Source organism: Labrus mixtus, chromosome 17 (genome assembly GCF_963584025.1).
Source record: "Labrus mixtus chromosome 17, fLabMix1.1, whole genome shotgun sequence".
In the NCBI taxonomy this organism is placed as follows: Eukaryota; Metazoa; Chordata; class Actinopteri; order Labriformes; family Labridae; genus Labrus; species Labrus mixtus.
In genome coordinates, this window is record NC_083628.1 from 12,207,121 (window position 1) to 12,232,351 (window position 25,231).

The 25,231-nt window shown below is 39.8% G+C and overlaps 1 protein-coding gene across 3 annotated transcripts; it reads left to right on the forward strand.

Moving 5' to 3' along the window:
• Positions 1–20: 20 nt before the first annotated feature.
• kdm2bb (lysine (K)-specific demethylase 2Bb) lies at positions 21–25,135 on the forward strand. 3 transcript variants are annotated; one of them, XM_061061813.1, is made up of 21 exons: positions 21–312; positions 819–963; positions 1,086–1,164; positions 1,309–1,355; positions 2,361–2,539; positions 2,668–2,774; positions 4,680–4,773; positions 4,968–5,121; positions 5,295–5,410; positions 5,915–6,041; positions 6,290–6,696; positions 6,803–6,889; positions 12,437–12,667; positions 14,517–14,660; positions 15,603–15,689; positions 15,815–16,150; positions 17,223–18,283; positions 18,379–18,542; positions 20,524–20,685; positions 21,655–21,873; positions 22,843–25,135. In XM_061061813.1, exons 1-21 carry the CDS (start codon positions 241–243, stop codon positions 23,022–23,024), a joined length of 4,200 nt encoding a protein of 1,399 aa, XP_060917796.1. In that variant the 5' UTR covers positions 21–240; the 3' UTR covers positions 23,025–25,135. The 3 variants fall into 3 exon arrangements, with proteins under 3 accessions (XP_060917796.1, XP_060917795.1, XP_060917797.1); XM_061061812.1 differs by having other exon boundaries at positions 22–312; positions 17,220–18,283; XM_061061814.1 differs by having other exon boundaries at positions 22–312; positions 15,824–16,150; positions 17,220–18,283.
• Positions 25,136–25,231: the final 96 nt, after the last annotated feature.

Consider the following 25,231-nt stretch of genomic DNA (forward strand, 5'->3'; position numbering starts at 1 on the left):
AATTGTAATTTTATTTGTTTTAGGACCCCCTAACAGAGAGCTATCCGTTTGACGTGGATGTTTCTCTTTCTTTGTAGTATTGAAAGCAGTGAACTAACACACCGTGACGTTGTCCAACAATGTTTTGGTTCCTGACGATGACGTAACACACAAAAACATGGTTCCCTTGTTTTGAACCTGAAAAGCGTGCTAAATGTTTCCTTAAGTTCACCACGCACGAAGATGCTTATCCAACCCTGAATGACCGGAAAACATTTGCGAGAGACGATGGCTCAGGCCGTGGAAACGTGTGCTGAATCCGGACGCAGGCTGGTGTGTACCATCTGCCGTGTTAATGTTAGCTTATGAGGCGAGATTGGCAGCGAGCTAATTAGTAAGCTAAGCTAACGTGTGCAGCGTTGGGATATTTGTCAAGTAACGTGAGCAGTCAAGTTAGAGGCTACTGGGGAAACTATTGCATTTTATATGTTATAACTTCTCATATATGTTATATAATATAAATAGTGTGCTCATGATACATCAATATCTATATGAGGGAAATCCTGGAACACTATGGAGTAACACACACATGTCTTAGTGTCGCTTGTTATTCTGTGTGACATCACATTTAAGAAAAGAAATGTGACTGCAGTAAACTGAAGACGAGCCCTTGCTACACTTGTTAAGTAGGCTATGGTATAAAGATACACGTCCAGTTAACTTTCCATGGTTTACTCTGTCTGTTTATGGAGAGAGAGGGGGGCTGTTGTGACAGGGAGAGTTTGCTTTCCACGCGTGTTGCAGTTTGGGAATGTAAATAATGTCGTTTTCAATGGCAGCGCTCCATCTGCCGGAGGATGTACGACGAAAACGAGGATTTGTCTGACGTTGAAGAAATTGCAAACATCCGAGGTTTCAGTGTGGAGGAAAAACTCGTCAGTGACAGTTACAGTGCAAAATTTGTCCACTCCATGGAGGGTAAAGGTAAAAGCATCACACAGCACATCATATTGTCTTTCCAAAAGCTGCTAATATATATATATATATATATTTGATGTACAAGATGCATGCCTTGTTGACAATAATTTTAAGCTTTTGTCTTGCAGACTTCTCTTATGAATATGTGCAGAGGGAGGCACTCAGGATACCACTTATTTTTAAAGAGAAAGCTGGATTGGGGATCAGGTGAGAAGCAATTTATGGAAAATCACCTGTCAGGTAGTTGTCGAATACATTCTTAGATAGCTTGTCATTTTGGTCGAACCTTATTTGTATTTGTTGTGCTGCAATGTTGTGAACCAAATTGTATCAAGTCTCTCTCTTACACAGAATGCCCGAACCAGAATTTACAGTGAGTGAGATTAAGGGTTTAGTCGGTAAGTACAATGCTTCATACACACACTTATGTACATCATATGCACATACAGTATCTTTAGTGATGCAGCAGTTAGATGGGTTAAACGAAGCAAAACGTTGGGTGAAAACGTCCACCTGCTAGTTCAGAGGATTAAAACAGTTGGAGCAAAAATCAGGGAGGTTAGTAAATTTGAGTTTTTTGAAGTTTGAATTCATTTGTCATGGCGGATGCAAAACCCCTCCAACACAAAAATTCAGTCAGTGGGTGGAGTAATCGCACTAAATGAAACCAAATGTTCTATAATTATCTGTATGTGCACTAAGTATCAGACTGATCCATGGCATGCTTTACATGAGATTAAAAGCTTTAAATAAAAATGTGTAAACAACCCCAGCTATAATGGCTTCTGTTATGTTGTTGCTATAGCATCTTTTTATCGCTTACTGTATCATTCTTCTGTGAAGTGGAATGAAGTGTACAAATTAAAAAGATTATGAGCAAAGTGTTTTATTCATTCGAATAATATCTAACTTTAAAATAACATATTGTTTTTGGTTGATTAAGTGTGTGATTGATCTTTAATGTTTGTGTCTGTATGTCTTCTCTCACACAATGTAGGCTGTTCTTTATCCTCCAACATGTTTAAATGTACTTTCTTACACTTTTTATTCATTATGAATGTCATAATGTCAAAGAAAATGGAATTTCTTTATGTGTTGAAAACAAATATGTTTTGAGAAGAGTTATGTCTGAAGACTTTAGAGGCGTCATTGCTACATCTAGTGGTGAAGGTAGTGCATTGCAAGCACTAGGACCCAGTTCATGATTCAATTTTTAAACTGTCAAATACAAATGCATATTTTCCTTGTATCAATCCCACAAAATAATAATAATAATAGTAGTAATTATTACGTTAGAATAATAACAACAGCAATAACAACAATCATACTAGTACTAATAATACTACTATTACTACTACTACTAATAGGATTAATTCACTTTCTGTTGTGATTGTGGCTTGCAGGCAGCCGTCGGTCTGTGGATGTTATGGATGTTAGCACCCAGAAAGGCTCTGAAATGAGCATGGCTCAGTTTGTCCGTTATTATGAGACACCAGAAGAAGAGCGGGACAAACTCTTCAACGTCATCAGCTTAGAGTTCAGCCACACTAAACTGGAGAACCTCATCAAGCGGCCCACAGTGGTAATTTAACATGGCGCTATTTCATTAAAGGTTTACATGAAGGGCATGTCTCATGCATCTGGTACCGCAATTAAACAGCGTGTGATGAAGACATTCCCATAATAGGGTCGTTTTGTGTTCTCTCACAGGTGGATCAAGTGGACTGGGTGGACAACATGTGGCCTCCTGATCTCAAACACAGCCAAACAGAAGCAACCAATGTCATCTCAGAAATGAAGTACCCTAAAGTGCAGAGGTATGAGCTGACTGACATTTTTCTGAGCTCAGTGTCAGTCTGTGTGTGAAAAGAAAGAGAAATGTGTGGGGCACAGTAGACAACATACTTGGAGAAGATTGCTGCTTCCTTAGCAGCAAACACATTTCCTCCTTTCATCGCAATCTCTCATGTACCTCTCAGCTCTGCAGAGTGCTGCACACTGTTGGTGTTATTCCATCTCCTGAACGTGCTCCTGATTGTTGCTAGGCAGCAGAGTTTTCCACAGTGGAGGATGGGCATATAACAGCTGTAGCCTGACTGCACAGACACCTCTCAGCCAATCGGCTGCTTGCATTTGCACAGAGGGAAAGAGTCAAATCTGGTTGTGCCTTTCCTTTTCGACTCAATTCAAATTTCATTCAAATGTAAACCTTAAATTTGGCAGATATAATGCAGTAAACCTTACCAACCCAGCTCTCAACCCAACACAATTATTTATATATATTTTATTTAAATTATACTCTATTACAAAAGGCTCATAATTAGGTGAGTGCTGGTGGTAGAGATTGAATTACAGACAAATGGAGAAATACAAATACTTTTGCATACATCTTCTCTATAATTAGGTTATTCTATACAGGCTTGATGCAGAAATCATAACTGTATTAGTGACTGCTCTGTTTCTTAAAGAAAACAATTGAAGTATGCACCAATCAATATTTGAATGTGGAACAGTTTTGAACATCTTCTCTCAATAAGCAGGAGCATTTTTTAATGATTTTTTGAGCCTTATTTTCACTATGTAGACTGAATGATCCCTATTCCGTATATGTATCTGTGTTGGCATGTAATAACTCTAACTAACTGTCCCAGAGGTATGAGTTCATATAGTGATGTACTTTACATAAATCATGACATATCTGATTTAGAAACGTTAGAGTTTCAAAGTTCCAAACATTTGGCATTTTTGTCATTTTGTTGTTTTTTAGTTTGTTCGCTGTTATTATCCAGCTCTAAATATTTCATCATTAGCGGTTGGATTGGAGTTAATTGCTGTGTTAAAGACTCGTTTTTAAATCAACCAGACCTTTTGATTATTTTGTTCAGCAAAAATGCAAAATAATCTTTATTTTTAACCTCTGAAATTAGATTATTTGCTTTTCTTCTGGTGTTATGTGACTCAAAACTCAATATCTTCAGGGGCTAGATAAATGTTATCCCAATTTTCCTCTTTTTTTGGACCAACTGTAAAATCATTTAAAAAAATCAAATAATACGCTTGTTTTCTATAAATCCTTTTCTCTCATGTACGCCAAATGACAGTCCTGACTCTCAGGCGCCCTGTGGTCAGTTATTGTTGAGAAGAGTATCAACTAGATACTTGATGTGAATTAAGATGTTACAGTTAAGGAAGCTTGTTCTGTCTTGAAGTCACATTTGTTTGGGATTTTTTTTCCACATTCTTGTCAAACAGAAAAGTTGGCATTGTTTGTTTTGTTTGTGTCATTCGCTGTAACTGTCTCACCAGTTGTTTGAAGAACTGTTGTATCATTTCCCTGTGGGACGCATAACTTAATACTTTGTGTATATACATAAACAGAGCTGCTCCCATCTATCTAAATGACTGAATCATTCGTGCCTTGGGGTACTAATCATTCCCCAATTAATTTCCAGAGAAGCAGTGTCCTACTGTGAACAATTTGCTCTTTGCTCGAGTGTTCTTACGATCGATCTCTTGTGGTGTTTTCAATTTGTAGCTGTTGTTTTCAGCAAAACACAACAGAGATTTCTGCTGACTCCTAATTGGTTCTGATTGCTTGGCTGTTTTTTTTCCCTTCCATTTAAGATCTTTTAATGGGTGTCTGGTGTTTTGCTTTACAATCTATGCTATACACACAGTTTGGCCCTTTTTTCAATGAATGTGTGTCCTCTTTCCTGCTTTAGGTACTGTTTGATGAGTGTGAAAGGCTGCTACACAGACTTCCACATCGACTTTGGAGGAACGTCTGTTTGGTATCACGTATTTAAGGGACAAAAAGTAAGTCCATTTGTCTTTTATGTTTGCTGTTTAGTTTCATAAACCCTCATTTATTAGTATTTACTGTTCTAGAAAAGATTAAGAAAATGTACGACTGGTTATATTTCAGTGGTGTTAACAGACTCAGAGTTGATATTTTGTAGCTGAACTTGCCCAGAATAACCTCTAAAATCTAAATCTCTGTTCCTCCTCAGGTGTTTTGGCTTGTGCCTCCAACCCCTCATAACCTCACCCTTTACGAGGACTGGGTCCTGTCAGGCAAGCAGAGTGATGTTTTCCTGGGAGATCGAGCGGATGGATGCCAGAGAGTGGAGCTTAAGCAGGGATACACCTTCTTCATTCCATCTGGTGTGTTGGCAGGGCCGTTTTTAAAGTAGCCAGCATGAAAAGATTAGCTGCAGCATCAATGAAAACTAATGCTAAGCCATACCTGCGTATTATACTGTATATTAAACTATGTGCATGAGTCCTTACACTTTTTTTTTTACACATGTTATTTAACTTTGCTTTTGGTAATAAAGGGTGGATTCATGCCGTGTACACTCCTGAGGACACACTTGTGTTTGGAGGGAACATCCTGCACAGCTTTAACATTCCTATGCAGCTTACCATCCATGAGATAGAGAATAGGACCAAGGTAGGAGTCTGACTGGACCTTTCCATGTAAGGTTGGAATCTGACCTGCACTGCAGTACAGTTTACTCTATTTAGAGTTAATTAATCAAAATCATCTGTAAGACATATGTCATATTTTTGAAAAAACAAAAAGGTGGGGAAAGAGATGACCTCCTACTGTAATGTGTTTGTTGTGTATGACCTTTAAGCTTCTTTGTGGCTTTTTAAAGTTGTCGCAATTCTAAAAAACAACAACACAATTTGTAAAAGTTAAGACTGCTTGTTCCCGAAGACGTCTGCATGTTTGTTATTATGTATTAGGTGTTTGAGCTGCATCTTTAAACTGCTGCTGCTGCTGCTGCGAGCTATAGGCTACATATCATGAGCTCTCTGTCATGCTAATACACAAGCGTAAATATTCCAGTGTTTCATGGCATGACATTTAAATACAAGACAAAAATAATTTCATCAAAAAAACAGGTGTTTCTCAAGGTTAAACCAAAGCCAGTTTTGCTCCTGTTTTCAGGTTCATTCCAAGTTCCGTTTCCCCTTCTACTACGAGATATCCTGGTACGTCCTGGAGAGGTACCTCCACTGCCTGACCAAACGCTCTTACCTCTCTCATGAGATCCGTAAAGAGCCTGTAGTAATGGGTGAGCTGTTTTCTAATATCATCTGTGTCCCTTGATAAGTACTAAAGCTGTAATGATCTCTCTCAAGTTATTAAATCTCTTATTAAGTGTATTAATGAAAAACCTTTCTGCTCTCAGTTTGCTCTGCTGTGTTCTAATAAGCTATGTAGCTACATTTAAGGAAAATTCAAATTGTTCAAAAGGATACAATATGGAGAAACCTGTGAAGTTATTTGACTTAGCTATTTTCTCTCATTTTGCCCCTTGAGACAATGAGACGAAGGCAAACACAGAGAGCCCCTTCTCTGACTCGAGGAGCCAGGACATGAACGAGGACTCGTGTGAGACTCAGGTCAGGGACGACCAGGGTGAAAAATCTGACAGACCTGCCAACGATGGCCCCTGCTCTCCCGACAACCAGAGGGGGCAACTCTTCAAAGCTGTGTTATCTGTGGACTCGGAGGACAGCTGTAACCCCGGCTCGACATCGATAGATTTCCCCCAAACCCCTTCTGACTCTCCAGCCTCAGAGTCGCCAAATAAGTGGATGCATCTGACGGAGTTTGAACTGAACGGACTCAGGACTCTGGTGGAGAAGCTGGAGTCGCTCCCTGAAAATAAGAAATGTGTTCCAGAGGGAATAGAAAACCCACGAGGCCTGCTGGAAGACATGAAGGTAGAAACATTTAAGATGACACATTCTTCTTGTTTTCACACACTCAGCAATTTTTACATGAAAGATTTCTTTTTGACTCTTTGTTTGTTTTTCTTTGGCTGTCAAGGTTGTCTTAAAAGAACACGCTGATGATGACCAAAAGTTAGCGCTCACCGGAGTTCCTGTGGTGTCCTGGCCTAAGAAAGCTATCAAGGTAAGAATATCTCAGCTGCTGCATCAGACCTTCTTATTACTTTTGTGGAATATCGTTTGTTACCTGGTTAAGGTCATTCAACTGAAGTTAGTAGACAAGTTTGATTTTAAAAAAGGAAAAGAAAATCTAAAAATGAAAGACTTATAATTGGGGTTAGGGGTTACTTTAGATAGGTGGTGTATTATCATAATTACTAAAGATGCTGCCAGTTTAATCCAGTTCACTTCCATTGATCTGTTTGTTCAATAATGATTATTTTATCTTAACAAAGAGGCCATTACAGGTAGTCTGTATTAGAGGTGGGGGAAAAATCGATTTATGTTAAAATCGATTCATAACTTTTTTGGGCTAATCAGTCACTCCCTGCTATGTGCTAAGGCTAGCTTTTTAACTCAGTAGAATGCCAAATAGAGTAACAAGAAATTCAGCCAGGATCGTTTTGAATCGAAAATCGATTCTGAATCCAATCGTGAGACCTCCAAAGATTCCCAGCCCTAGTCTGTATGTACTTTCAAAAGTGAATGAGTGATTCATATCTGTAAACCTCTGCTGGATTGAAGTGAATGTGATGTTCTGCATCGCCTCTATCATCTTTGATTTAAAGAGGACATATTAAACCCCTTTCCACCTTTTGAAACAGTCCCCCTGTGGTCTAAATGAATGAAATCAGTGCTGTGCTTTGGTCAAAATATAACATGAATCAAGCACCAGAGGAGGTTTGTGACCCTGTATTAACCAGCTTTCTCAGAACACTCCGTTTTGGTGTGTGTGTCTCTTTAAATGAAATGAGCCCCCCTAATTTTTCCCGGGAGATATCACTACTCTGTAGCAAGAATAAAAATGGCGGACCTGCTCAAAAGTTTTGTTCTAGGCTGGGTGTGGAGTCCATGGGTGGAGATATCAGGGAAAGGGAGGGTTTTTTTTTTTACATACCAGAATCCAACTTGTGCCAACATAACAAGTTGAGCAAATTTAAAACAGAGAACTTTTCTCTGTGTTGTAAGACTCATTCAGACCACAAACAAAGGAGTGGATGGGTTAATTTCACATTTTGTGGGTCAGTAGACACTCAGGTTACCCAAATATATGTTCAAAAACACTGTAAAAGTGGATTTTTCATAATATGTCCCCTTTAAAGATATTGGTACCAGGCCAAAACCAGCAGGTCAAAGACAAGGCTCTTAAAGTCATTGGAAACAATCCCCTCTTTCTGGTTCACTCATATCTTAAATGTAAAGGTCATAATTACAAATGTATAAATTCATATACTGCTGTACTTAGAGAATATTTATATTTGGTTTCTTCATTCCTTGTAGTGCATTGTTATCTAAAAAAATGTAGGTTGACGTTATTGAATTTAAATGATATGATGTTTTTATCTAATATTTAAAGAATTTTGGGTTAAATAAAGATTGTTATTATACATGCTCTTTGTTTTAACTAAGTAATTCATTGTTAAGAAAAACCCATGTATTGTGTAAAAGGAGGTTCAGCCTCAGCAGGAGTCACATTGATGGGATGTGTTCTTTATGAATGGATGGAGGTGATGTTTAGTTGTTTGGCGCCTCTGGATCCCCCCAAGGCGTCCCTCCAAAAAGCCAACTGCTGGTTTTTGGGGCCTCTTTGTGTTTGCCTTTGTAATGAGATGCCATATGGCTCTACTGGCGCTGCAGCGCATGCTTTCCTCTCCCTGTGACGTTCATCATGAATATCACTACACCTGTTTTGCATTTCCTCCCCTCATTGGCTAGAAGCTGACTCCCCCTGCTGCATATTCTGATGCACAGCAGCCTCCCATTGGCCCTATGCTTCCTGAAACCCCTCCTCTTCTCCCAGGAGTCTATCCATATTAATCAGGCTGGTCTGTGTTTCCTACATCTGCTTGTGGTATTGTGGAGCCGTGGAGTAGGAGGGAGGGCTGTAGGCTAGACAGCGGTAGCAGGAGTAGAAGGAGGAGGAGGAGACTGCAGCCATGTCAGTTTGCTGTGAGCTGGACGTTGTATGAAAAACCAGCTATGGCCATGTCGCTGAGCGCTGATGATGAGGACTACGAGTCAGACTCTGAGCAGGTTAGAGCACCAAAACTCTGCAGGCAGGCAGGCAGAGCGAGGCCACCAGAGGAATGCTTGTACCAGACATAGCGGCGTGCAGCATCACAGGGCAGCAAGGAAATGGAGTTACCTGGAGAGAATGCATTGATTCAGTCTGCTCTTTGATTATTTTTTTTTCCTGTATTGGTTTGTGTTTGTGAGAGTGTGTGTCTGTGGGCATGCTTGTGTGTTTTTGTCAGGTAAAACCAGCATTGGGAGAAGGCTGTGTTTATATAGCTCAGAGCCTGAGGGCTGCTATTGGTTGTTTCAAAGCACTGAGGCAGAGGTATGGGAATTCACGTAGATGCAGAGAATGAATATTTCATGGCTTGGTTGTAAAACCTTTGGAGGCGCATGTAAGGAGATTGAACAGTTAACACAAAAAAACCGGTTGTTATGCCTATCAGTTGTTATTGATAACATGTCGGTTGTTTTTGATATTGTTCAGTTCAGTGAAAATGGCTGAGATCTAAGATGTGACCTGCTTACACTGTGTTTGTTCAAATGTTCTCCTCTTTAAACTTTGAACCACACCCCCTTACATTCAATCTGTGGCTGCATTTAGATTTGAACAAGATAATTTACTGCAGTCCATTTTGCATTTTAGACTGATATAAAATATATTCAGTATTTTGCTTCAAGTCAAGTAGTTACACCTCTTATTTGTGCCACGGCTTAACTATTTATACATCACTAATGTGAAGAAAAAAAAAACAGGGTCACATTTAAACACTATGAATGTTAAAGTGCATGCAATTTGTCCACAAATAATTCAGTTAATTAGATATTTTGCACGGCAGTATGAAACCCAAATATTCAATAAGAATCCAGCACAGAATTCAGTTTATTCTTAATCTGTCCAAAGCAAGCTGTGCATAAACTCTGGCTCTTTTTTTAACTGGTTGACACTTTCAGCTTTTGTTCAGTCCTCAGCTACGGAGTAACTAAAGACTCCAGAGGTTTTATTTGGGTGCAACACGTGTTCCACCTTCCTGTTGTCACATGGGAAAACACCTAATATTGTTCTCAGCCACACGAGCACATGCTTTTGCCTTTACAACATATGACACCTTGAAGGCACAACATGGGAATAACCCTTCCAGGAAGCTGTGAACCAAAAAAAAAAAATCAACATTTTTCTAATACAACCCTCAGAGACGTGAAGAGAAAGCACAAATTAAGGTCGGCGATTTGATCATATTTATAACACTGGGATCATGTTTATGTGAGTGTGGACTGTGGTTCAGGTCTTTGCTTTGATAAACAACAGGTCGTGTTGTTTTTGTCCTCAGAACACGCTGTCTCTAACGCGTGTTTAAGGTGATGTTAAGTGTATCCTCAGTAATTGATTTTCCCTGTTGTCCACAGTAGCTGGAGAAGGCTCTGAGGCTATGTCATAAACAATCCAGTCTCATTATGTTTCCCAGCTGAACGGGCTTTGAAGAGCTGAGAAATTACTATTTGTTTCCTGTACTCTCCTTGTTCCTGAACAAAGAGAACACAAGTATATACTACTGTGGTAGATATTATTGCAAAGAAGCTCTTGTACCTGAGACAGAGAGTGCTTACTAAGACTTCATATTTTGTGTTGATGTAAAGTTAATTGTAATTTCAGGGGGGGGTGGTGTGCTTTAGAAATGATTCACGTAGCAGACAGAGGAGGGTCAGGAGGGGATTTAGGACACAATATGGACAGCTATATGAAGTATGTTTACCCTATACACCTGCACTTTAAGTGACAGGCTCAATGAGATTTATTTCTCATCACTCTGACCAGATGATTCATGAAAAAGCTTGGTTTCATACCATGGTGCTGAAGCTGCAGAAGTGTGTTTTTTTCTGGGTTATTTGGTCTCATTTCAGTGTTGGTCTGAAACAGACCCCCTGTCTATAATCCCCCTGAATACCCCCAGACCAGTCCAGTGCAGATTTTACATCCCCCCCCCCAACCCAATAACTGCCTCTAATCCTGTCTGGTTAGCACATATCTGACTGCCTGTGTCAGTCTATTTCATGGCTATTGTTGGAATAAATGACTATAATGTGCCTAAGATTGAGCCTGCTTTCTTTTTCTGTCAGAGAGTCTCATTACAGTTCTTATTGGTTACAAGTCTGTGTGTCATAGACTGTTCTGTTAGGGAATGGGACGTGGCTGTTGCTATGCTGACACTAGGAAAATCTGCACTGCCGATGTAACTAAAGAAATCTTCATTTCCAAGAGCTCTGCAGTCTTGTGCCCTCCTTGTTCTTGTGCTTCTCACACATCTTCTCTCACGGCGGTGTTGGCAGTATTTTGACATGTGGTATGCATGTTTAAGATACATTGTTGTGGTTGTTTTTTTTTTTTTAGAGCCTGAGAAGAAGCACTAATCTATAACACAGGAGAAATAACAATGGAGATCAAAGGCCTGGTTTGATTAAGTAGAGCACATTTATTGTGCTACTGTTATAAATGAGTCTGCGCGCCTCTTTACGCAGAGTATTAGGTGCTGAAACATGTGTGAAATGCAGCCATAAGTGCAGCTACTCTTTGAAGAAGAACAGGCAGGCAAGTGAAGGGCTAAATTTGGAAGATGCCTTCAGGGACATTCTTTATGTGTTTGTTTTTTTTTCTGTCCTGGATCCGACTGCTTTAATAACCATGAAAAATATGTGTTGGCACACAGGGGTTTGTGATCACATTTCTGTTTCAGGGTATGTAGTGTCTGTGTATGCATATATTTAAAGGTTTTTTTTCTTCTTTTAATAATGTGTATGTGTTGTGAACTATTGACCCAGAGCTTTGCAGACTAAAGAGAAGATTAAGCAGAGCCGCCCACAACTCAGTGGAAATATATATGTACATATGTATAACATAAAGACTTGCAGGCATAGCACCACTATTTAATGGAATGTGTTGCAATTGAGAGTACAGGACTGTTAATGGAGTATAAAGAATCTTGTTGACCAGTATATAGATAAATATTGTGAAGCATCTGCAAACTTAACTTTGTCTTTTCAAAGCTAATAGGAAACAGTAGATACAACACATTAGCTTCTTAGTGCTACTGCATCAGTCAACTTAAACTTGCAATCCTCTTCTTTTTTCAATATTTCAGTATTTAAAAATAATCCTTCCTTATTTTCTTTTTTGTTTTTGTTTAAGATTTATTTGTGGGCTTTTTGTGCCTTTAATTGAGAGATAGGACAGTGGACAGAGTCGGAAATCAGGGAGAGAGAGAGAGCGAGAGAGAGAGAGAGTGGAGAATGACATGCAGGAAAGGAGCCACAGGCTGAATTCGAACCTGGGCCGCTTGCATTGAGGACTACAGCCTCCATACATGGGGCGCACGCACTAACCACTGCGCCACCAGCGCCCCTATCCTTCCTTATTTTCATAAAAAAATGTCATATCTTTTCATTTGATGTCTGTGCATGAATGAGTTGACTCAATCAAATATCCTCTCTATCCTTTTAGCCCCGGCCTCCCAACCGGCCAAAACCTAAGATGGCAGCTTCTCCTGCATCAGCAGTCAAGCTGTCAGCCAGTCGGGGAACATCTGGTGCCAGGAGGAGAAGGACGCGCTGTCGGAAGTGTGAGGCGTGCCTGCGGACCGAGTGTGGAGAGTGCCACTTCTGCAAAGACATGAAGAAGTTTGGCGGGCCCGGCCGCATGAAACAGTCCTGCATCATGAGGCAGTGCATTGCAGTGAGTTCATCGTTTGCAGTGCATGCAGTGAATTTTCCTTTCATGTACAGCCCATGTTAAGGCTATATTGTGTGACATGCAGGGGAAATAGGCTTATTCATTTTGCTGCTGAGAGTTAGATAAAAAGATCTAAATCATTTTCTCTTCAGTATGTGAAATATGAAGCTAAGGCCAGGAGGCAATAAGCCTAGCTTAGCAGGAAGGCTGAAAGACGGGGGACACACTGCCAATTGTAAAAAGAAAATCCTCCCGCCAGGCTCACTAACGATCACCTTATATCCTCTCTCTTTAATCTACACAAGAACACTCTTGATTTGAGCACAAGCACTTCCCTCTCTCTACAGCAGTAAACTGTTTCTTCAACTTGGCAAATCCTCCATTTAAAAAACACTGCCCCGAGGCATCTGGTTTTTCACAGAGTAGGACATGACATCCTGATTGGTTTTGATTGAAATCATGTTTTTTGATTCACGGTACAGTATGTTCTCTTCCATGTAGCGTTTATCGTGTACAATCACATTAGATACTTGAAACCCTAGTTAGAAATGAGAGGACATCAATGGCCTTATTTTTAAAAATCTTTATTCCTATTGAGAATTCTTTTTGTTTTAAATGTTTGTATAAAGTTTAAAACACAACTCTTCAGTTACCAACATCTCTCTCCTACAGACTCTGCATCCATAAGCACATATCTATTCACAGAAATCCAACACGGCCTAAAAGCACCATGCACTGTAAATAGATTAAATAATGCTGTCTGTGCGTGTAGCTTCAGAGGACGTTGTCTGACCACTCTCCACAATATAACAGGCGTGAAATTAAAGTACTTTGCTAAGCTTCTTTTTTTTTTTTTTTTAAATCAACAAAGCACTGGACCATGGTTTTCTAATGAACGTAAACAACATCCCGTTGAATGACACATTCAGTTCATGTCAGTATCTTATTGGACATTTCTCTGCATGTTTGTGCTTTGGAGTGTTCAGCGAGGATTGGTATTTTTCATCCAAGAAATTAGCATCTTTTATACCATTCTCATCTGTTATACTAATTTTCAGTCAGCTGGTATGCTGCCTGAATTATAGAAAACAATGTAAACTTATGGTAGGGTTTGCCAAAAACTGTGTTTGAATCTTTCAGCACCATGGACAGAGACAAACAAAACACTTGGTTTTACTCATTCTTTGGCATTCTGTACACACAATTAGGATCAACATTTGAAATGTTTAACCTCTCTGAAACAAGAAAGTGAGAGAGGTGGCATCTTTCCAGACATCTCACATGTGCTTTCAACTCTTGAGCAACTGTGTCACATCATAAAGATATGCCAGGAGGCTAAACTCACTGGTGATGTTCAGTTCTCTCTCATACTGGAGCAGTGCTTAGAGCTAAGTAATGTCATCAATGAGGGAAAGTAATTCTGTTTAAACTGACTCTTACATTGATGTATATTACATGACAAGAATTAAATGAACCCTGATATCCATATCATATCCAGTGCTGGAGCTCAGTCTGCACATCAGGATCACATCACTCACCTGGAAGTGTTTTCTGTTTTCTTAGTCAAATGTAAGTAGGTTATTTACAAGCCATGGTGGTGAATGTTCTGAACACAAACATGTTAATTTACAGTTTAATCCCAAGTTTGCACAAACCATTGCACACAGCTAACTCTCTTGTGTGCAGTATTGTGATTGAACCTTGAATTAACACACAGTTCTACCTTTCAGGATTGTTCTGTTAACTGCTTTCTCAACTATAATTGTTACCAAGAGGAGTTCTTCTTAAAGAGGAAATAAGTTTGTTTCAGCAGCCGTATCTTCAAGCCTGTGTTATTGTTCTTCTTCTCCAGCCCGTGCTGCCGCACACAGCCGTGTGTCTGGTCTGTGGAGAGGCGGGGAAAGAGGACACAGTGGAGGATGAGGAGGAAAAGTTTAACCTTATGCTAATGGAGTGCTCCATCTGCAATGAGATTGTTCATCCCCACTGTCTCAAGGTGAACTACTCAAAGTCATTATGTATTCAATATACGACCAGGAAGTTATTCTCACAATGATCTGTTTTTATTTAATCATATTTTTAGTTTTATGTTCCAGGTATAATTGACTCTCATAACACAAGTTCATTAGATAATTACATAACCTTAACAAGTGAGGTCAATCATACAAATCAACCAAAAAAATTACTAATTACACCAAACTAATGGTGATGCCCCCCCAACAATAGATCTGAAGAGATGCTCTAAAGGATGTGTTCTGTTTTTGTTTTTTTGAAAGACAGAATTTTATTTCCCTGTCATATTTAACATCTGTTTCGTTCTTATTCTATATTTACTGAAAAAAATGGTGGCACAAATGGGTGCTGCATTTACAGCAACAATCTAACAATCTAAGCATATTTAGCATCAGCTCATTTCACAGTCAGCTGTTCGACTGAACTCCAGATGCACTCTGTAAGTGAAGGAGATCTCATAAGTAAGATATATATAAAATTACATTACGTGGACAGTGGAGTCGGTGTAGATACGAGGTTTACACTGAAGCTAATGTAGCAAGCTGCCAAGTGAAATGTTCTAAGAAAAACAAAAACAGTTGCGTTTCAGTCAGTGAGGATGTAACAGTTTATTGGTGGTAAATTTGGTGGAGGTGTTAGGCTCTTGAAGTTGGATCTTGGATCTGGTAAAATTGAAAACATTACAAATTATATGTAAAACACACACATGGATTTTAGTGCCTGCAAAACTTACATTCATAGAAAGTGTGATCAGTGTTGGCCTGGTGGTATAAATATTCATGTTAAAATATGTCTTATTATTTGTGTGACTCTATCCTTAAGTGCATTAACAATGAGAAAGCAAAGTGTTTGTGGAAGAATTTATAACATTAGTTCCTTTTGAACCGTTAGTAAACCTCGTCTTCTCTGTGCATCATGTGTTCAGGTTAAGGATTCAAACGGAGTCGTCAATGACGAGCTGCCAAACTGCTGGGAGTGCCCAAAGTGCAACCATGCTGGGAAAACAGGGAAAGTAAGCATCTGTATGGACTTTAATGTGTATGTGTCTGAATCATTCAGAAGTATACTGTTGACTTTGTCTCTTAATCTCAGAACAAGAGAAATAAAGTTGTTGTCTCTTTTTTTTCTAACCTTTTGGCCTCAAAGCAAAAAAGGGGGCCAGGGTTTAAGTATGCGTCGAACCTTCCTGGCTCGCTACTGAAAGAACCTAGGCCGAACCGGGATTCAAAAGAGGAGCCGGAGCCGCCAATGATGGCTACGGCGACTGTAACTGCTCTGACTCCGACCTCTGCTGTGAAGAGAAAGGCGGAGCGGGAAGAATGCCCGAAGAGGAAAGAGGACGAGCCTCCGAAGAAACGTCCTCCTCTGCTGTCCCTGGATGGTACGCCCCGACCACGGCTTGAGGACAACCCTCTGAGAAAAAAGAGGAAACTATTTGATACCAACGATGAACCTATTATTGTGAAAAAGAAGGTATAACCATTACAGTTATTTATCACTTATGCTTATCAATGTGGATGTAATAACAATCTCTTGTTTTGCTCTGAGAGATAATCCCTGCATTTATTACCCTTTCTTGTAAAATGACTATAAAAAAAACAATTTAGATAGTGAATATGATAATCTGGTGCTATTTATGATGCAACTGATTCATGCCAATGTTTACTATATACTGGAATGCATGCATTGTAATTCGATTTCTGTGGGAAATTAGGCCATTGCACATCCCACAGAGTGGCTGCACGGTGGTGTAGTGGTTAGTGCTGTTGCCTCACAGCGAGAAGGTTCTCTCCGGGTCCTCCTGCTTCCTCCCACAGTCCAAAGACATGCTAGTTATGTTCATTGGTGATTATAAATTGCACGTAGGTGTGGATGTGAGTTTGGCTGGTTGTCTGTCAGCCCTGTGATTGAGTAGCGACCAGTCCAGGGTGTAACCCCTCCTCTCTCCCAATGACAGCTGGGATCGGCTCTAGCCCCCCTGCGACCAAGAATGAGAAAAGTGCTATAGATAATGGATGGATGGATGGATATTGATTGTAGTGCAGTAACAGCAAAATGTCCCATTCAAGTTTCATTCTTGTTTTTGTTCTTTAAAAAAGGCAGTTGACTAAATAACTATAACATTATTTGTTCATTTTGTAATCTTCTATTGACCTTAAACTTTAATTTCCCAGAACATTTCAAATTTGAGCATGATCAGTCACACAATTGCTGGACCTATTCCATTTCCTTCTCCAAGATTGAAGTTGTTTTTTTTACCATGCTTTGTCATGTTGTGTTATCTGCCACAAATCTGCCACAAAATCCTGTTTAATTTGACTGGTAAAAAATTGAGACGTTAAAGAGGACCGAGCAAACTAACGGAGGTGATTTTTCAAGAGGTCAAGTCTCAAAATAAATTTCTCTCTTTCAGCATTTTATAAATCTATCAGCAGCCCATTCATTCCCATTAAAGTTGAATGTACAGCACAACTTAATATTCTGAAAATTCACTGAACTGACTTTGAAAGAGATAATTATATTCATTCATTTTTTTTCTTAGAAGAAGCTTTCAAAACCTGAGGATCCTTTGACTCCGAAGATGTTGCGGCAAATCAAGACAGAGAATGATCACGGCGATGATGGAGACAACCAGGAGGATCGGGATGAAGACAGGTTTCTCTTAGACAGGATTCGTTTTAAGCAGAAAAACGAGTTTGATGAAAAGGGCCAAGGAGAAGACGAGGCCGGAGAGGAGGAGACAGTGAAAAGAGAAAGAGACAGTAGTGTAGAGGACAAAGGAAAGCTCCTGTTGAATCCACTGCTGAGGACATCAGCAGGCAGAGAAAGTGACTTATTGTCCTCCAACTCTCCTAGAGCCGGGCCGAGCAGCGAATCAGGAGATGCTCAGGAGAGGAGCACTGCTCATCCCAAGGCTCGCCATCAACGCCGACGTCTCCCCAACAAAGAGCTGAGCAAAGAGTTCAAGCAGGAGATACTGAAGAAGGAGGACCAAAAAAACATCTCGGTGAAAGCGGAGGAGAGCCCGGCCAATCACAACCGAAGACCACTGAAGAGCGAGGACTCTATGACCAATCAGAACCGTAAACCTCTTAAAACAGAGGACTCAGGCTCCAATCAGAGCCGCAGGTCAATTAAAACCGAGGAAGGACTAGCCAATCAAAACAGACGTCCACTGAAAACAGAGGACAGTCTGGCAAATCAGAACCACAGACCTGTAAAAGCCGAGCCTGACAACCATGTAGAAGACCAAAAGCCAAGATGGCCTCTTAATAACGGGAGCGGCAACCTTGACGACTGGCTGCGGCACAGAGGGCAGGAAGTGACAGAGACAACACGCGGTTACTCACCGCTCAGCTGGAACAGAAGCCCGCCCATCACACCCATTTGTCCCCGCCCTGTTCCCTGCAGATCACCGCCAAAATGCATCCAAATGGAGCGCCATGTGATCCGCCCACCTCCCATTAGCCCGCCGCCTGACAGACTCCCGCTAAACGACGGAGAAGCTCACCTGATGCAGAGAGAGATGTGGATGAAGGTGTTCGGTCACTTGACGCACAGAGATCTGTGTGTGTGCATGCGCGTGTGCAGGACGTGGAACAGATGGTGAGTACAGGATGCACCACAGAGTTTAAAAAAAAAACACACACACACACACCGTCCTCACTTCAAACAGCTCTGTTAACTGCCTGTCCCACCAGGTGCTGCGACAAGAGGCTCTGGAAGCAGATCAATCTGAACCGCTGTAAGTCCATCACGCCTCTCATGCTGAGCGGAATCATCCGGAGACAGCCGGCAGCTCTGGACCTGAGCTGGACCAACATCTCGAAGAAACAACTCAGCTGGCTCATCAACAGACTGCCAGGTAGATAACTTTAATCTCTCTGAAGAAGAATTCCAATCAGCACTTTCAACCAGAATAAACTTTTATAGCGAGAAGCAAATGAAACACACTGAGGCAAGAGATGGGAAGTAACATGGTCGGTGTTCAGGCGTCTCTACTTTACCTGTGTATTTCATTGTTAGGGAATTTCTCGATCATTATATTTTGATTCTTTATGTCCACATTCCCAACATTTTATCCAATTCAACCGGTCGAACAGCTTGGAACATATATACATAAAGAATATGACTCATTGGTGTGTCCACCAGCTAATATCAAGAGAGAGACTTCTTGAGACTTTATTGTCTCTTCAGATTCTTGATGTTTGTGACCAGCAGCAACATTTTGTTTCAACATGCAAAAGTGAACCAGCTAACACCGAAGTAGATTCTTCATCATCTTTGAAGTAGCTTCAGATGTGCATATTTGGGAATTTAAAAGGAAGATATACATTTTACTTTGATTTTTGAATGATTTAAACAAAAAAAAGCCTCCACAATTTGATGCTAGTTTTAGTTCGCTTTGCACACAAACAGCTGGTTGAAATGTCCTTCATTGGGCTTCTTTTGATTTTTACTGAGAGATTTTATCTTGTTTTAAAGGGCCAAGTAGCCCTAACTCTTCACCCTATTCCTCCGCTGCAACAAGAATTGGGACACCCCTACCCCTACACGTGAACGCGCAAAACGAAGGGGTAGGGCTAAGTGGTAGGGCTAAGGGGTGAAATGGGACTGAGCCTATGTCAGAGCCTGTTCTGTCTCACTTCTGCTCCAATAATGAAGTTGAAATAGTACTTCTTCTACTTAAACCAAAATCTTTTGAAACTGTCTTTGTACACATTCAGAGATGTATACTTTTGAACATGTCTGAATGTGTACTTTTGACGCCTCTGGTCTGATCGATTAAAGGGGACATATTATGAAAAACCCATTTTTACAGTGTTTCTTTAACATATTTGGGTAACCTGAGTGTCTGTCTGTGTGTGTCTCTTTAAATGCAATTTAAAGGCACCAAAACTGAGCGTTCTGAGAGAGCTTGTTTATTCAAGGTCACAAACCTCCTCTGGTGCTTGATTCATGTTATATTTTGACCAAAGCACAGCACAGATGTTTCATTTAGACCACAGGGGACTGTTTGAAAAGGTGGAAAAGGGGTTTAATATGTCCTCTTTAATGTTAGTACCGGTAAAATTTCCGCGAATTCTCATTTCAGATGTTGGGCTGTTATTCTTAGTGTTTATGAACAACTGAATTGACACATGGATGGTAAAAACATGAGAACATGGTCGCACAACTTACAGTGTTAGACATTAGCACATGCAGTCACTTAAACAAGTGAAGTAGATTTTAATTATAACTTCAAACAAAGGGAAACAGGTGGTATAGGGATTTGAGTAAACATTTGTCTACAAACGTGCATGATGAAGGCAGTTAGATAATTGTTTCAGGTATTGATAAAAAAAAAGTGTGTTTGTGTAGCATCATGTGCACTAATGAGTTACAACTCCCATATGTTCCCATATGGTTCATTCTTCTGGATAATTGTATCCCTCGAGGCGTGTGGATTTCGATGGTTTACTTCCAATGCTTTCCTTTGTTCGTTTGAACGTCTCTGCTGGATCATTCAGCTAATTAGATTCTGCGTTGGTTTATTTTGTGACCTCTGATTAACTCAAACTCTGGAGACAGAAAAAAATGAAAAATAGGGCAAGACTTGTTCAAGAGATTCACTTTGAGTCTGCTGTAGCTTTAGCTGCCGAGCTGCTCGTGGCATCACAGAGAACAGATTCTTAAGAGTTAGAGAAGATGCTGACGCTGTTTGCTGCATGTCATCCCCCACTCTCTCTCCCCACATTTCCTGACTCTCTTCAGCTGTCCTATCAAATAAAGGCAAACGTCCCAAAAAAAAAAGATCTTAAAGAAAAAGATCTGCTTGTTTTGATATGTCCTTGTTTTCCCTGCAGGTTTGCGGGTGCTGCTGCTCTCAGGGTGCTCATGGGTAGCTGTCTCTGCTCTCTGCACGTCCAGCTGTCCCCTCTTGAGAACTCTGGATGTTCAGTGGGTGGAGGGACTGAAAGATGCTCAGATGAGGGACCTGCTGTCGCCGCCTACAGATAACAGACCAGGTGCCGACCTGCCGTTCACACTCATACTGTCTGAACAGTTAAGAGTGAGCATGAATCAGGAGTGCCATTCAATGCCTGCTGTCAAATCTAAAGAAGTAATCACAATGTGGCATATTTTTCATACTGCCGAACAATCCCATGAAAGACCCAAACTGTTAAAAATGAGTCCTCCACAGCCGGCTATAGGCCCAATGATTCTTTCTGAATACCTGCATGTTTAAAAAGCGGTCGCAAATATAAAGTCTAGCTTTAAACAAGGCTAAACCATTTCCTTGAATTATTTTAAGTAATTGTTGCACCAAACAGGCATAAATAGTGAATATGTTTGTGACTATTTTCAGCCAGGGATTAATACGCAATAAGGTCTCTGGTGATTATTTTCAGCAGCAAGAGGGTGAATGCAGGATTAACTCAGAATAAAGTACTGGGCCTGTTTTTTATTTTAATGGATAGATGAACATCAACACCGCAGTATAGCTCATTAAAGTGTTTTTTAATCAATGGAAGTCTGTGTCACTGAGGAATACGTTATGTGAGGCTAATTCACAGATAAAAGCCTGATAAAACTTGATAGAAGGATCATATATTTAAACCTTTTTTTATTTATTAATGGGATTAATTATACATGAGACAAATATTCACTATCAATTTCAATAATCTTTCAAATTGATACAGTGAAGTAGAACCCTGATCATGATTATGTTTCAAACGTTTTTCCTGCAGCACTCACTGTAACTTTGCTAAATGTTGCTATGGTCTGTGCTCATGGTGGATGAATGTTCGGTCTTTGTAAATGAATAACAAAGAGTAGAGTCTTGAAGAGCTCTTTTTGTAAAATGTCTCGAGATAACATTTGTTACAAATAAAGATGGAATGATTGGTGACTGACATTTGGCTTCTTGCACAAATGAACCCTTTACATTTGGTCTCTGTTCCTCTAAACATCTCTTTTTTTTCTTTCCTTCATAGGTCAGTTGGACAACAGGAGTAAGCTGCGTAACGTGGAGGACCTGCGCCTGGCAGGTTTGGACATTACGGACACATCTCTGCGTCTCATCATTCGCTACATGCCCTCGCTGTCAAAACTGGACCTCAGCTACTGCAACCACGTTACCGACCAGTCCGTCAACATCCTGACTGCTGCGGGGACGACCACCAGAGACTCGCTCACTGACATCAACCTGTCAGGTAGGTGCCCGTCTGTGCTGCATTTGACTTCAGCCCCCTAGTGGACAAATTCTGAATTTACCAGATAACTAAAGTAACAACAGACGATTTTAACCTAACTTTAATTTTAAACATAAATAAAAGTATTTTACTTTATTTAAAGGGCCATATGAGTGTTTTTGAGTCTTTAAACACAAATATCATACGATCAGCACATCATCTTCTAAAGCTCATAACTATACTGGCTAAGGATCCGTGTTTTTCTGAGGGCCAGCATCTTTTTTTCCAACTTTTTTCAGTTCAGTAGAGAGCGTTTGCAGCACAGAAGAAAAAGTGCCCGGCATTTATTTTCTGAGCGCTCACCTTTTTGAAGGTCATGTAGTTGTCAAAGGGTTGTTCCACGTTGTCATGTTGTTGCCAAAAACAGGCAAAGAAAATCCTCCAGTAACCAATATTGCAGATTCAAATAGAAAAAGGTACGTTTGACTACTTTAATATTTTTCCAACTAATGCAGAGTATAACAACAATCCTGCAATAAATCTGACCTTGATGAGAGTTTCAATGATTATTTTTGCAGAAACGTTGTAAGAGAAGCCTCTGGTGTTATTTCTCTCCATGCAAACGCAGGCATGAAATTAGATAAAGATTGTGAAATCACTTTTTATTTAATTCCATGCCATTTGTTGCAGAGTGCACAGATGCTTGAAATAATCCAATATTACACTTTTGTCCTTCTGAAAAACCATTAACATCTAAAAGCAGTGAGCCAGAGACATTACAGAGATAGCTGAAAGGCAAACACATTTTGCCTTCCTGTTCGGTGCCACAGTCTCCTCATTCATCCTAAAAAGCCTTTCACCATAAGACTTTTAGATTTCATGTCCCAGAATATCTTAAAGATCTGATTAATCCCTGTGTGTTTGTCTTATAGCTGTGTGTGTCTGTGCAGGTGACCTGTTCCGCTTCATTTGTGCTTTTCCTCCCTGCAGTGTGTAACCGGGTCACAGACCAGTCGCTGACCTATTTCAAGCGCTGCGGGAGCATTTGTCACATCGACCTGCGATACTGCAAGCAGGTGACCAAAGAGGGCTGCGACCAGTTCATCGCAGAGATGTCGGTCAGCGTGCAGTTTGAACTGATCGAGGAGAAAATGCTGCAGAAGATCAGTTAGGAAAAAGGAACACATTAATAAGTGGTGAAACTACTGACCACAAGGAGGCAGCAGACTACTGTGCGCTGGGACATGAACGTCTGCAGAGGACTAATCAGACACAGTCTCTGTTTCCGTAAAGGGAAGCCGTGCAGCTGAGCCAGAATGTACAAATCTTGTCCTGTGAAGACAAAAAAATGCAAAAATGTTTTTCTTCTTGTTTGCACTTGTTTCTAAGTTATTTATTTCTTTATATTGATTGTATTGTATCTTGTTTCTCTTTTGGTGTTATAGATTATTTTTTGTTCCAATGCAAAGTTTATTGCATAATAGAGTAATATTTTTGTATCAGAAAGTGTTTCCTACATTTATGTGCAGTATTGATTGCACCATTTACCGTTGAAATTGATAATCAATCGGCATTGCTGTTAGGCTCTTTATTGTTGCGAGGCAAAGGTCTATTGATTTGTTGCCAAACTGTAGGATGGTAGATTGTGTTTGTGAGTGTTTTTATACTTTTATTATGTTTCTGACATGTGTACATTTGTATTCCCAAACAATGCCTCCATGTCCCTTTGGGTAGAAGAAAAGTGATTTGCACTGCTACAGTCAAAATGAATACATGAATGTATTCACACATACACTACAGTATACAGTGACCAAGTATATAAAGCATATTTTTAACACTAAGATGTTCTTATACTACTAACAGCTACTAGTTAACCAGGCTCTATTAAAACTGGCCTGCATACAGTCTTTAGTATAGTTGATGCTTTGTTAAAGAAGCATTTGAGCTCTGCATGCAGCAAAGAAACAAGTTTACACCACAGCTAATATGTTGAACAATGTAACAGTTTACTACAGTCATTAGCTGAACTCCATATGAAACTAAATGAAACTGAGTGTTTTATTGGGCAACAGAAAGAATCAAAGTCCAGGAATGTACAGAAGCCATAGCAGACTTGCATCAATGCTTTTTATCGACTGCGTTTTCCTGTGAGGACGAGTTCACTTCGGTTGTTATCCCGAGATCTCAGCCTTTGTTTCCCGCTGTCCCCGGGATAACTAGACCGGTTACGGGACATTACGCCTCGTGGAAAAAGTGAGTAGCTAAAATGTATTGATAAATGTCTTCTTAGGGCTTCCTTAGGAATGTGATACATTTGCAGAAATCTTGATGAGTGTTTCTCAACTGGTGGGTCACGGAGCCATTTTCAGTGGATTGCGAAAGTGTGCGTGGAAAAAATATTGTGCCACAAAAAAGTCTATGAAGGGCTTTTAAAACATGTTTGTCTGAGGTCCAAACCATTTTTTCATTGAACAAATCTGATTGGTTAAAAACTGAAATCTGAAATTCATGTCCTGATTTTTCATGAGGGAGTTGGTGGTGGGTCCTGAGGCTGGACCAGTGGAGAACCACTGATTGCAACTTATTAGTGATCCTTACATTTGAAGAATTTCTATTTTTGAACATATCCAGCCACTTTCATTTCACACATGGGCCAACAAGCCCAAACTTAAGATCACAAGTGTACATTACAGACAGTGTTAAATGATACATGTCATTTATACTGTGCCATTGAAAAAATAATTCCATTTTCCAGAGATTTGTGTAAATCTAGAATTCTATTTCTTTTTTTAGACATTCCACTTTCAGCTGACAAACAACCATGAACACTGTTTTATTTCAAATGTTTTCAAATGTTTCTAGTTTGACTTTGAGATTAAATACCGATGGATGAAGAACACTACAATATTGAGTTGTAGTGTACTTTACAAGTGTTTATCATCATTTAGTTTTAATACCATTTTTAAAAAAGACTAATTTTGCTTTTGGACTCTGGAACTCTCCAGTTTCGGATTTTTTTTGTTCTTAAATATTTTTTTAAATTTTTTTTTTTTTTAGAAATAAAGTCTTTAAAAGTAATTGAGTAACTTTTGCGCAGCACTTATACAGTTCAGTGGATGGATTGACATAGAAATGTTATGTTCTTTTTTATATTAAACAACCTTGTCTCCATCGTACATTTTATTTAATTACTGAAAATGTTCCGTCTGTACATATTGTACATGTAAAGCCTCTAGGAAAAGTTAAGTCAACTTTTGGGATATTAAATTTGTTTGAAACACGACGCTGTGTGCATATGGTCCTTTGGATTTTAAAAAACATGATTATGTCTTCACAGTTACATTTGGTCTGTTATTACATCTGAATGATCGCCTACCTC

Bases quoted from the DNA above. Each gene is read 5' to 3' on its own strand.
- kdm2bb (XM_061061812.1), top strand. From the start codon at position 241: ATGACCGGAAAACATTTGCGAGAGACGATGGCTCAGGCCGTGGAAACG. The intron at 313-818 runs GTGTGTACCATC...TTTCAATGGCAG, and splicing joins CTGAATCCGGACGCAGGCTG to CGCTCCATCTGCCGGAGGAT. The intron at 4,774-4,967 runs GTAAGTCCATTT...GTTCCTCCTCAG, and splicing joins ACGTATTTAAGGGACAAAAA to GTGTTTTGGCTTGTGCCTCC.